A 13,198-nucleotide genomic window follows, 5' to 3' on the forward strand; every position below is an offset into this window, starting at 1 on the left:
AGAATTGGAAAGCCACCAGCAAAAGAATGAAACTGGACTGCTATCTGTCACTGTGTACTAAAATTAATTCAAAATGGATCAAAGACCTAAACATAATATCTGACAATAATATGCATAGAAGAAAACATAGACACTAAACTTATGGACCTTGGGTTCAAAGAGCATTTTATGCATTTGACCCCAAAAGCAAGGGAAGTGAAAACTAAAATAAATGAATGGGACTATATCAAACTAAAAAGTTTCTGCACAGCAAAAGAAATCATTGACAAAATAAAGAGGTAACCAACGGAAAGTGAGAAAACATATATATATATATATATATATAAGGAACATATATAAGGAACTCATACAACTCAACAACAACAAAAAACGAACAATCCAATTAAAAAATGGGCAGAAGACCTGGATAGACATTTTCCCATAAAGGGCATACAAATGGCCAATAGACGTATGAAAAAATGCTCAACATCACTAATCATCAGAGAAATGAAAATAAAAACCACAATCAGATATCACTTCACCCCAGTCAGAATGGCTATCATCAACAAGACAAATAGTAACAAGTGTTGGAGAGGCTGTGGAGAAAAAGGAACCCTCATACACTGTTGGTGGGAATGCAGACTGGTGCAGCCGCTATGGAAGGCAGTGTGGAGGCTCCTCAAAAAATTACGAATAGAATTACCATATGACCCAGCAATCCCTCTCCTGGGTATCTACCCAAAAAAATCTGAAAACATTTATCTGTAAAGATATATGTGCTCTGATGTTCATTGCAGCTTTATTTACAGTGGCCAAGACATGGAAATGACCAAAACGTCCTTCGATAGATGAATGAATAAAGAAGTTGTGGTATATATACACAATGGAATATTATTCTTCCATAAGAAAAGATGAAATAGTACCTTTTGAGACAACATGGATGGATTTTGAGATTATTATGCTCAGTGAAATAAGTCAGACAGAAAAAGTCGAGAACCATATGATTTCACTGATATGTGGGATATAAAACTTAAAACAACAAAAGAACAAGACAAACAAATGAAGAAACAAAACCTCAGAGACACAGAAATTATTTAGTGCTTACCAGAGGGTAAGAGGGGAGCGGGGTGTTAGATGAAGGTAAAGGGTATCCAGTATACGGTGATGGAAAGTGAAATGACTCTTGGTGGTGAACACACAATGTGATATACATAGATGATGTAATACAGAATTGTACACCTGAAATCTATGTAACTTTGCTAACAATTGTCACCCCAATAAACTTTAATTTAAAAAAACAAAAACAAAACAAAAATAGAGTGACCTAGAAGGAAAATGGTCATATATGGAAAAGATAGAAAGCAGAGAAGCAGAACAATAGCAATAGTAAATATAAGGGTACATGTAAAGAAATGTTGACTAAATAAACTTTAAAATCATGAGTGGTGAAGATATGTGTACAACTAAAATCCATGATAAAATTTATATGAAGTTAGAAGGGACTAAAGTAGCTAGTGTTCTAAAAGCATAACATCTCTGAGAAAGTGTAAAAGAAATCACTCCCAGTAGGCTGTAGATAGTCAAGAATGCATTTCAAGTACAAGCACTACAATCAGAGGAAGACCAGGGGTGCAAAAACACAGAGACCTATCTGGCTTTCTTCATTTAGCCTACCAACTCCATCGCACCCTCCTGGCAGGTTAATGTGATGCCCACTAGCCATTCAGAATCCTAGGCAAAGTGCATAGGGGTGGGTTTAGAGTCAAGAAAAAATACTTATGTCTTATGTCCCAATATATGGTCTTTCCTTGAGAATGTTCCATGTACACTAGAAACAAATGTATAGTCTGATATTTTAGGATGAAGTGCTCTATATATGTCAATTATGTCCATTTCATCTAATGTGTCATTTAGGGCTGTTATTTCTTTATTTATTTTCTGTTTGGATGATCTATTCATAGCTGTCAATGATGTATTTAGGTCCCCTAGTATAATTGTGTTTTGGTCAATTCCTCCCTTCAGTTCTGTTCGTAGTTGCTTGGTATATTTCGGTGCTCCCTGATTGGGGAAATAAATATTGATGACTGTTTTGTCTTCTTGTTGTATAGTCCCCTTTACCATTATGAAATGTCCATCTTTGACTTTTGTTACCTTTTTAACCCTGAAGTCTGTTTCATCTGATATCATTGGTATGGCTACACCTGATTTTCTCTGGATACCATTTGCTTGGAGCATCAATTTCCACCCTTTCACTTTGAGTCTATGTTTGTCCTTGTAGCTGAGATGTGTCTCTTGTAGACAGCATACAGTCAGGTTGAGTTTTTTGATCCAATCTGCTACTCTGTGCCTTTTTATTAGTGAGTTCAGTCCATATACATTTAGGGTGATTATTGATATGTGAGGATTTCCTATCATTCTATCTTTAGCTTTCTGGTAAGACAGTGTCTCCGTTGTTTCTTTGCCTTTTTGTTGTTGTCTATTATTTCTGTGTGGTGGTATTCTTTTTTTCCCTCTGTTTCTTCTTTTATTACAGTATGTATTTCAGTTTTGGATTTTTTTTTTTTTGAGTGGTTACCCTTAAGTTTATGGAAAGAAAGTTTGATATTTAGAATATTCCATTTTCTTCAGCATGCTTAGTTTCTCCATTCACATATTCTGGTTCATGCCTTTACTCTCCCCCTTTTTATGTTTTGGTTGCCACAAAGTATCCCTATTGATGCTGGTCCAATAGCCTCCTTTAGTATTTCTTGTAGTGCAGGTCATGTGTTAGAAAATTCCTTCAGCTTCTGTATGTCTGGAAAGGTCTTTATTCCTTCTTCATATCTAAAGGATATCTTTCATGGAGATATTATTCTTGACTCATAATTTCTCTCTTTCAATAGTTTGAATAGTTGGTTCCACTCCCTCCTGGCTTGTAGAGTTTTTGCTGAAAAATCTAATGATATTCTAATGGGCTTTCCTTTGTAAGTTACTGTCTTCTTTTCCCTGGCTGCCTTGAAGATTCTTTCTTTGTTGCTGATTTTTGACAGTTTCAATATAATGTGCCTTGGAGAAGGCCTGTTGGGGTTGATGTAATTAGGTGTTCCATTTGCTTCTTGGATTCGAGGATCCAGTTCTTTCCACAAGTTTGGGAAAGTCTCATTGACTCTGTGTTCCCTTCTCCCTTTCTTCTCCTCCTGATATGCCCATTATTCTTATATTGCTCTTTCTGATGGAGTCAGAAAGTTCTTGAATAGTTCTTTCATTTCTTTTAACTCTGAAGTCTCTTTTCTTCTTCCATCTGTGTCATTTCCAGATTTCTATCTTTGATGTCACTGATTCTTTCCTCCATCTGGTCAACTCTACTACTAAGCTGGGTATTTCATTCTTCATTTCTTTTACTGAGTTCTTAATCTCTAGAAATTCTATTTGGGTCGCTTTTAAAATTTAAATCTCTTTGTCAAAATGTTCATTTTGTTCTTTGATTGTGTTTCTGAGTTCATTAAACTGCCTGTCTGCTTTTTCTTGCATCTCGTTGAGTTTTTTCAGAACTGCAATCTTGAATTCTCTGTTATTTAAGTCACATATTTCCACATCTTTAAGTTCATTTTCTGGAGACTTTTTATTTTCTTTCTGAAATGCCTTGTTACCTTGGTTATTCATGGCAATTACTGATTTATTATTTCTCTTCCTAGACATCTACCAGAGTGGGTTCTGCAGCAGGTGGATAGAAAGAGGTCTTTCTTTTGTTTTCCAGTACTTGTTGGTAGAATGTTTTATTTTCTCTCTGGATGCAGCCTTTTATTCTCTCTCACACTGTAGTGTTATGTTTTCTCTGCACTACTCCGGATTCTCACACAATGGGGGGATCCCCTGGAAGGCGGGCTTCTCCTCTGTGAACAGTTCTCCTGGGTCACAGGGCGCAGTCTCCGTAGGGGTATGTGGAGAGCTTTTGAAGTTCCAAAGCTCTTCCTGAACCAGATTCAGAGCCCATTTGTTTCAGCAGTTCTGTTTACTCCTGCAGGGATACACACAGATAGGTGGGGCCAGGGGCGGGGTGGGTTGTGAGAGGTGGCCCAGAGCAATGACAGTGACCACCACCACAGTCAGTTCTGTTTCCACAGCTCCCTCCCCTTTGCCGGAACTAGTTGGGCTGCGAATCTGTGTCTGTGGTCCACAGTTCTCAGAACTGCAAATATTCTGTTCTTTTGATCTGACACTGCTACTGTTCTGCTTCTAGCCCTGGGCAGGTGGGGGCGGGGCGAGCTCCGGGAGGGTAGGGAGGCGGCGGCTAGTCTCAGTGCCTAAGGCTTCCGTTCTCTGCTCAGCAGTGAGGGCTTAAACCACCGTTTTCAGCCTTCTTCCCTCAGTCTTTGCTCTGAGGTCTCTGCTGTGAGTGTTGGGTTCAGCCATGTTATATGCTGTCCCCTCAGTCCTGTGGGCAGTAAGCGGAGACCTAGCAGTCCAAGTTCTTCCCTCTCCCGCAACTGCGGTAGTTCCAGGATGCAGCAAGCTCGGAGCACTGAGTCAGTTCTGAGTCTTGTGCCCACACATCCCTGTTGCTGCACTTCTCTCTTCCCTTCTACACCCCCCCACTCACTACCTCTCCCCCCCCCCCCCCGCCCGCTGGCAATTTGCTGACCTTTAGGTGAATTCAGTAGTGCACCTTTTAGTCTTGCCTGTCTACTGAGCAGGGAGTCCTTTGTGGAGTTACAGTTGTTCAATTTGTTGTAAATTCAGGGGAGATTTCCAGAGGCTCACCTCATGCTGCCATTTTATGACGTCACTCCCTATTTCCTTTTTTAACCAAATATCCTCCACTCCATCCTTTCACATGCAGTTTCATTTTAGTTTATTCTGATTCATTGTCATAGCACCTAGAACTGTGATATATTATTTTAGTGTATTTGTCCAAAGTGATACATCGACAATTTTTATCAATATGGAAGGAGGTGGTTTATTTTATTTTTAAAAAAATATTACTAAATCAAAGTAAATTACATCTACCGGCTCGACAGCAAACATTCTCTAGATTCTAACCATTTCCTACTTGGCCATGAAGCTACTACAATAATACGTATAGTTCCTGTCCATTTCTTACTTTCTTTTTCACAGCCTGATCTACCTAATATTTAGGAATACTATGCTGATCATAAATATTAAATAAGCATTTAGATCACTGCCTGCTAGTTTAAAAAACAAAATAATCTAATATCTACCCATGTACTTTTTATCTGAGATAAACAAATAGAGGAAAGTAGCCTATATGGTAAACATGAAATTTTATGTTTGAATTCCAACAGACATTTCAGACTATCAGGACATTCCGTAAGAGAGACAAAGATGATGTTATTTTTTTGTGAGTACATCACACACATGAGTTGCATTTGTGCTTGTATGTGCATAAAGAATGTCAAAAGAAAGAACAGAGCAGATATTCAAACAATGATTCAATTCAGTTCAGAAATTTAGCAGAAGAGTTTGTCATATGAATTAACTGAAAACCAAATAACACCCCATAGTTTATTTGTAGACTCTTTTTTTCCCCACAGTGTGGAGAGCTCAATGAACTTCTGCAATCTTTGTTTCAACCTTCATCTTAGAATCCATTTCTTGCCACTCTTTCCTCTTCTTTTTCTATTGGGAGACAGTGGTCATCCAAGAAGATAATAATTGCTTTTACTTTAATGCCCAACCATCTGTTCTTTGAGTCTCCCTTCAGCATCCCCAGTGTTTCTACTCCATGAAGATATTGTTTTGAGATATCGTTTGGACTTATAGAGAAATGATAACACAGAAAAGCCATGTCATTCCACATTGTAATTAGTAGTCAGTGCAGGGTGATTTTAATTGTTCCTCTGAGATCATTTGAACCTCACTGTCAGAAATTCAGTCTGAGATGCTCTGCTCTGGGGCCCCTTTTTCTTGAATCAGGAAACATTATTTTGATTGATCTTAATTATGATGGAACCAATAATTAAGCAATCATAAAAGACATCTATTAACCGCAAATGGACAGGGGTATTATCTTTATTTCCCATTTTTTCTATTGATTTAATACAGTTCATTGTTTGAACATAGTGCCAAACCTGCAAAGAACTAAAGTAAGTATAGACATTGTGTCTGAGTTTTTACAGTTACCATGAAATTATGATCTGTATAGGAATATGCATGAACCAAGTAACTCTTTAGTTCTCTTCTGGGCACAGGGCAAGAAAAAAATCCATCCATAGATTGTAATTCAGTTCAAAACAGGGGGTACTTAGGTGATGATACATGTACTTATATTGTCTGCCTTCTTTAAATTTTCTTTCTCCATTATCGGATATGCACAAATTGGAGTTCAGAACAAAGTCAACTGAACTGAGGTTAGTATAATGTTACCAATATGGTAGGAATACTTAATATATTTGGAATATTTTTAGAATATCTCCTTTCTCCAAATAGCATCAAGGTTTAATTCACGAAATTGTTTAAAATGAGCTTTCAAAACTCATAATAACAGGATGCTCTAAGCTGCTTCAAACACCTTTCAAAAGTATAGCGTTACTTGATGTATACATGCTACACATCATGTATAAGAATCTGTGATAGACTTTGTTTTCTTCCACTGCTTTGAAAATATCTGTATTTGTAAGACACCAAAATTATTTTACAGGAATTCTTCTCCTGGGTATATATACAAAAGTATTGAAAACCAAGTCTAAAAGAGATATCTGCACACCAATGTCCATAGCATAGCATTCACAATTGCCAAAAGATGGAAGCAACCCAAATGTACATCAACAGATGAATGGATAAACAAAATGCAATATATGCCCACAGTGGAAAATTTAATTGATCTCATTCTCAGGATTAAATAAAATAGTACAGTGAATGACACAGAAACAGAACACCAATATGAACTTCTATGAAATGTTCTGAGTTCTAGGAGTTAGTAAACACAGTACAACAGCCTCTCCCTCTAAGAAAGGGTTGTTGATGTTTATTTGGCAATGTGCCTATATCTGGCGAAACAACGAAAATTGACTTATCTAAATTCTCTCTGTACATAATTGTATCTATTATATAACTTTTATTCTGGTAACTAGTTATTGTAAGCAAATCCTTACATTAAATTTAATTAAATAGATATTGTTCTACAAAATTGATGCTTGTAAAAAGTCTCAGCTCAAAATGGACAACATAATGTCTCCCTCTGAATTTATCCTCTATCCTGCTTTCAAGGCCCTCTTTGTAACACTGGGGAACAACACATATTACTTCCTCAGAAACTCCCAACTTTTCCCTTATTGCCTACAGAATTACACAACAATTTATTTTTTTTCCCCTGTGCAGTATTCTTTTAGCTGTTCACATTTTACTTTAATTTTTTATGTATTTCTTATTTTTAATTGTTTCAGGTACAACTTTATAATACAACATCTGTATATTACATTGTATGGTCTCTACCCTATCTTGTTATACCTCTCATTTCATAGTAATTCTATGTATACAAATCTGTTATTGTCTCATAGTGAAACTATTTGCCATTTTCCAGACACATTTAGAGCTTCATGCTTCTATGTTTTCATGTTAGCATTTTGCTTGACATTTATTTCCTCTCTTCTTGTCCCTTTTCCTTCACATTCATCAAAAACTGCTTACCTTTCAAGGACAATACCACATTCATGTTTTGGGTTAGTTTTTCCACGATCCTTTCTAAGACCAAATTAAGCATGCTATTTCACTACATAAAATTGTTCTATACTTCTAATAATTTTCCCATGATCTCAATTCATGTTAATTAATTGTTTGTTTTACCATTAACCTTATGAAAATTGAGAACATGTGTTATGTTCTCTATATCATTATAATAAATTTTAATAGCATAATTACTAATATCGAGTGTAACCTTTAAATATTTGTTGAATAAAGATATTTGTTTTGTAATGGAAATAATTGAATTATCTTTTATTGTCCTAACCCATTTGCTCATTCTTTTTTATAATATTCAATCATTTCAAATATTATTTTTGAATTTTTTTTCCATTAAACATCAAAAAGTGCCTCATTTTTAACTTAAAAATCCTACATGTTAAAGCTATGAATTTAAAAACTAATATGAGTTTTGGATTCTAATAATTATCATTACCTATAATTGAGAACTCGCTATGGGCTAAGAACTGGGCTAATAATGTGCATTCAATATTTAATCCTCAAATCAACTCAATGAGTTTACCACTGTTACTATTCCCCCTTTAATCAATGGGGATAGACAGAGACTCAGAGAACGTACTTTAAAAATCAAATCATCAAGAGAAAGTGACAGGGTCAAAATTTCAGCCCTATGTATTAGCTTAATTCTAACTAAATTTTTCTAATTTTTCTTACCTCCAAATTTAAATCAATAGAAAATCTGAGTCAGATTAAACATAATCACTTAAGCAAAATAGATCATTCCAGATGAGAGGAGCAGAAAGGGACATGACCAAGAGTCCATGGCTTTCAATCTTTAAATCTGGAATAATAGACTTCCCTGCTGATGTGGGCAAACCCTCTTTTGCTGGACACTGTGGCCTTTTGGGGTCAAAGTTAACACACAGGCCAGGACAGTCTCACTTGCAGAATTTCAATAGAAACTATGGACCACTCTGTGGACACCTGTGAATTAAATACAAGATATATCAGCCTAGGTCAATAGTGGACATTCTGAAGAAAGCTTTTATTGTCAGTAGATACTCTCTCCTCCCAGAGAACTGTGTCATAGTTTCCTTTTGGGTTTGGTCTCACCTACACACAGTTACACTCATGAACTCAACACTGAGTACAGAGACCAACCAATGTTACCATTACTGTGGAAAGGACGGGACATTCCAAGAAGAGATGAGAAAAATGATCTCCAGATTCTGCCACCCCACACACTTTTGTTCTTAGAGATCATGAATGAGACATGCAAATTTCCATCTCCTTGCATACTTCCAGCATTTTGTTAAACGTGGCTTTGTGTCTTGGGATTGAGAGTGCTTCCTTACACCCAACTTCAGGAGAATTGGTCAGTATCAATTACATGGGAAAATAGCATTATCTACATGGATTAATAGCATTATCTGCATTGATAAACAAGAATTCTCCACAGGAAAATTGAAGCTTTTTTTTCCTTCATCAAGGAAATTCAGTTTATATTTGAAGAACTACTATTTGGGTAGGTAAGATTATGTAGTAAGAAGACTGTTGTCTTAAAGATTCATCCCAAAAAGTTTTGATGTCAGATATCTGATTCAGAGAATCAGACCAGAACCTCTTAATATAATTTAACCAGACCAGAACCTCCTAATATAATTTGAAAATATATTTAACACTCAGTTAATAACATTTATTTCAATATTGGGTCCTTCAAATATTCAAAAATATTTGAATTAAATTTTTTAAGTATTAACTATCTCCTTTGTTTTCTTGATCTAAGACTAAGTCATATCTCATTCAGAATAAAACTCCCATATTCTTTCAAATCTTTATTCTATAATTCAGGTTTTCTGTACATTTGCCATACTCTTTTATGTTTTGCCTGAAAGTATATAGCAGAGAAGTTAACAGAAATTTCTTTAGGATTAAAAAACGTAGGTGTCAATCCTGGCTCTTTATGTAATCCTCGCTTCTGTTATTTTCTCTCTCAGTGCATTGTATCTTTATCAACTATATAAAGATGGCAATATTAAAGTCCCAATTTGGTTGTGAGGACAAAATTTTATCATATCTGCAGAGGATCTAACAGATAGCCTGTCACATATCATAGATCCAAGTAATGGCAGGTGTTACAGTCCTTCACTAAGGGAAAGTAAAAAATAAAACTAAAGAACCTCAAAGTGAATTATGGATTAGACAAAGCTTTATATTTTTCTACCAGTCTGAACAGCTACAGTAGATTAAATTTAGCAAATTATTAATTGAAGTTTCAGGGCCTCAGATTGAACTTGGTCTCAAAAATTTAATTTGTGCTTCTGTTTTGGCATCAGAGAAATACAATATGATCTCTGAAATGTCAAAGAACAATGATAAAAGCTAAAATTATGAATAAATTCACAATTACTAAACTTACAATTACAACACGTTTACTAAATTCACCAGGTAATAATCATGCTGATGGCCATGAATTCATGTTAAAAAAAAACTGACTATGCACAAAAACCAATTTATCCAAATAAATAAGCAAAAAACAAAACAGTTGACAAAATGCTAGAGAAGTTTTTTGGGGGAAATAGATAAAATAAGAATTCCCTCATGAACCTCCTGACTACTTTCCAGAAAACTTTTCCCAACCACTTCTTGAGTGTCCCAAATAAACTTTCTTTCTGTTTGTATGATATCTGATATTTGTCCCAATTTATACTATTTTTGGAATAAGAAATCTGAAGCTTGTGGAGTTTCAATGGCCACTTCATAGTAATAATGAAATAAATATGCAAATCCAGATTTTCCATTTTTATGCCCAATCTTCTTGCATTGTATGACAGCACAACAAATTACTTCATGAAATTTTAGGAATATGCTTGTGAAACTGAAGAAAGCAATGCAAGGCTGGATTTGATTAAATTTTTTAGTGCTTGGACACCTAAATTAGTCAATGATCTTCCCATGAATATCCAGACTCAGAATATTCTGTTGGACATTTTCCCATGAAGTCTTCCAACTGTAAGTAGCCCTGTCAGCACCCGTTGTTCAAGACATTCATATGCATATATATTTCAAGAAAGATGACATGCAATTAACAGAATGAGTGAGACATGCAATTATTTGTATTATATTTCTACTTGATATATATGTGTGTGTATATATATATATAGATATAGATATAGATATATAAATTATGCTGAGACAACTCAAAATAGTAATGTTGAAATATTTGAAGACATTTATTGTCTTATGTTTCTCTTTTCAACCACAGGCTTTAGTTTATTGAAGTTATTAATGGAAGAACATGCATCAGAAAATGGTGTTCATCTGTGCCTGGAAAACATAACTCCATCATAAGAGAATTTCTGCTACAAAGTTGTATCAAATCAATACTCTCAATCACTAAATTCACACACAAACACACATACACACACACACACACACGCACACACACACACCAGTCTCCTAATAAAAGTACTCAGATTGCTTTAATTCCCAGTTGTTTACTCTGCAATATCTGCCATTTAATCCTCAAAGCAAGATGAATAACAGCATAGTAACTGAGTTTATGATTCTGGGCCTCACCCCATACCCTTAACTCCAGGGAGTTCTCTTCATCATCTTTCTCTTCATCTACCTTGTGGCTTTTCTTGGCAACATGCTCATTGTCATTGCCATAACCTATAACACCACCTTGCATACCTCCATGCATGTCCTTCTTCTGGTCCTAGCTGTCGTGGACATCATCTGCACAACAAGCATAATCCCACAGATGATGGGGGCCATGCTAACCTCAGGAAAGACCATTTCATATGGAGGCTGCATGTCCCAGCTCTTCTTCTTCACGTGGTCCCTGGGGGCAGAGATGGTTCTCTTCACCACCATGGCCTATGACAACTATGTGGCCATCTGTTTCCCTTTTCGCTACAGTGCTATTGTGAACCACTGTACATGTGTGGCCTTGCTCAACATCGTCATGGATATTGCAGTGACCAATTCCTGGGTACACACAGGTCTCATCTTGAGGATGACCTTCTGTGGTCCAAACACCATTGACCACCTTTTCTGTGAGATACCCCCACTGCTGGCTTTGTCCTGCAGCCCCATAAGTATCAAAGAGGTGATGATGTATGTTGCTGATATCACCTTGTCAGTAGGTGACTTCACGCTTACCTGCATCTCCTATGGTTTCATCATTGCTGCAATTCTCTGCATCCGTGCAGCAGAGGGCAAGAGGAAAGCTTTCTTCACGTGCTCATCCCACCTCATGGTGGTATCCCTGTACTATTTTCCTGTAATCTACACCTATATCCGCCCCACCTCCAGCGACACTCTAGAAAGGGACAAGGTGGTTGCTGCACTCTACACTCTTGTGACACCCACATTAAACCCAATTGTGTATAGTTTCCAAAACAAGGAGATGTAGACAGGGATTAGGAAAGTCTTTGCATTCCTGAAACATTAGTGGTTTCAAGGGGAAACATCACCTCTCTGCTCTAGAATCAACTCCAAGACCATCTCAGATTTTAGTGATCTTTGATAGTTTTCTCCATCCTCAATTTTCCTATTCCCTTTTAAGAATAAAAATATCAATTCACTGTAAATTACTTCCTTAGCTCCTCATTTATAAAACGCACTGATTCTGTTACCCTTTTACTACTGACTTAGGCTCATCATTTCTAAAATATTTTCCTTTTTGAAAACTTAAAAACTAATCATAGTATATATAAAGTGTTTCCTTTATTCTTATCCTATTCCTAACCTTCTCATTGTCTCCATAAGTCCATTTTTTTTCATTTTAACAATATCTGTAGTGTAATATACATACAGTCTCATGTAAACATATGAGTAAATATCATATATATCACAAAGAAATATTACTTCTAATATTATAGAATTAACTGCTCTATAAGTCAAATCGTGTTTCCCTCTTACATAACAAAAAAATATATTTTATCACCATGACGTGTATTTGTGACACAAGCTATACAGTTTTGCCTTGAAATCAAAGTTATAATCAGGGTTCCAATGCAATATAATATATATTTTTTTCAATTAACGGAGGTATTCTCTCATATTATTCTTCTTGAAACAACCTAGTTCATGTCATTGTTCCCTGCTATAGATTATTTACTCCATAGATACAGAACCATATATTATTATTGATAGTCCTTTATACAACATTTAATGCCAAATTCTAAGTAAATTAATCCCCAACAGACAGCAACCGGAAGACTGCTCTCAATGCCCTCCAACTGAAGACCACCATGAACAAGTGTTACAGTGAACAAGTTGGGTTTATTGCATGAAAGAGACATCTCGTCATAGGTCAGTAAAAGGGTGCTGGAAGGTACTTATTTGGGATTGTGTTGGGTTTTGATGAAGGAAGATGGTCTTTCCCTAGATTGGGTGGTGTCAGAAAATAGAAGTAATTCTATATAGAAGACAGAAGGAGTAAACATTGCTAAGCTGTAATTGGTGAAGTAGTAGCTGATCATATTAACAGGGAGGAAAGGATACTGGGTTTGAGGTTTGGAGTGCGTTCCTATTTTCATCTGCGCCCAGTCATGTCAGTAGAGTGGACTTG

At 36.1% G+C, this 13,198-nt stretch overlaps 1 protein-coding gene across 1 annotated transcript; it reads left to right on the forward strand.

Moving 5' to 3' along the window:
• The first annotated feature begins 11,269 nt into the window (after nucleotides 1-11,269).
• LOC117016500 (olfactory receptor 13G1) lies at nucleotides 11,270-12,037 on the forward strand. The gene has a single exon (XM_033095815.1). The coding sequence runs from the start codon at nucleotides 11,270-11,272 to the stop codon at nucleotides 12,035-12,037; it is 768 nt and encodes a 255-aa protein (XP_032951706.1).
• The last annotated feature ends 1,161 nt before the right edge of the window (nucleotides 12,038-13,198 follow it).

Source organism: Rhinolophus ferrumequinum, chromosome 24, assembly GCF_004115265.2.
Source record: "Rhinolophus ferrumequinum isolate MPI-CBG mRhiFer1 chromosome 24, mRhiFer1_v1.p, whole genome shotgun sequence".
Classification (NCBI taxonomy): Eukaryota; Metazoa; Chordata; class Mammalia; order Chiroptera; family Rhinolophidae; genus Rhinolophus; species Rhinolophus ferrumequinum.

Bases quoted from the DNA above. Each gene is read 5' to 3' on its own strand.
- LOC117016500 (XM_033095815.1), top strand. From the start codon at position 11,270: ATGCTCATTGTCATTGCCATAACCTATAACACCACCTTGCATACCTCC.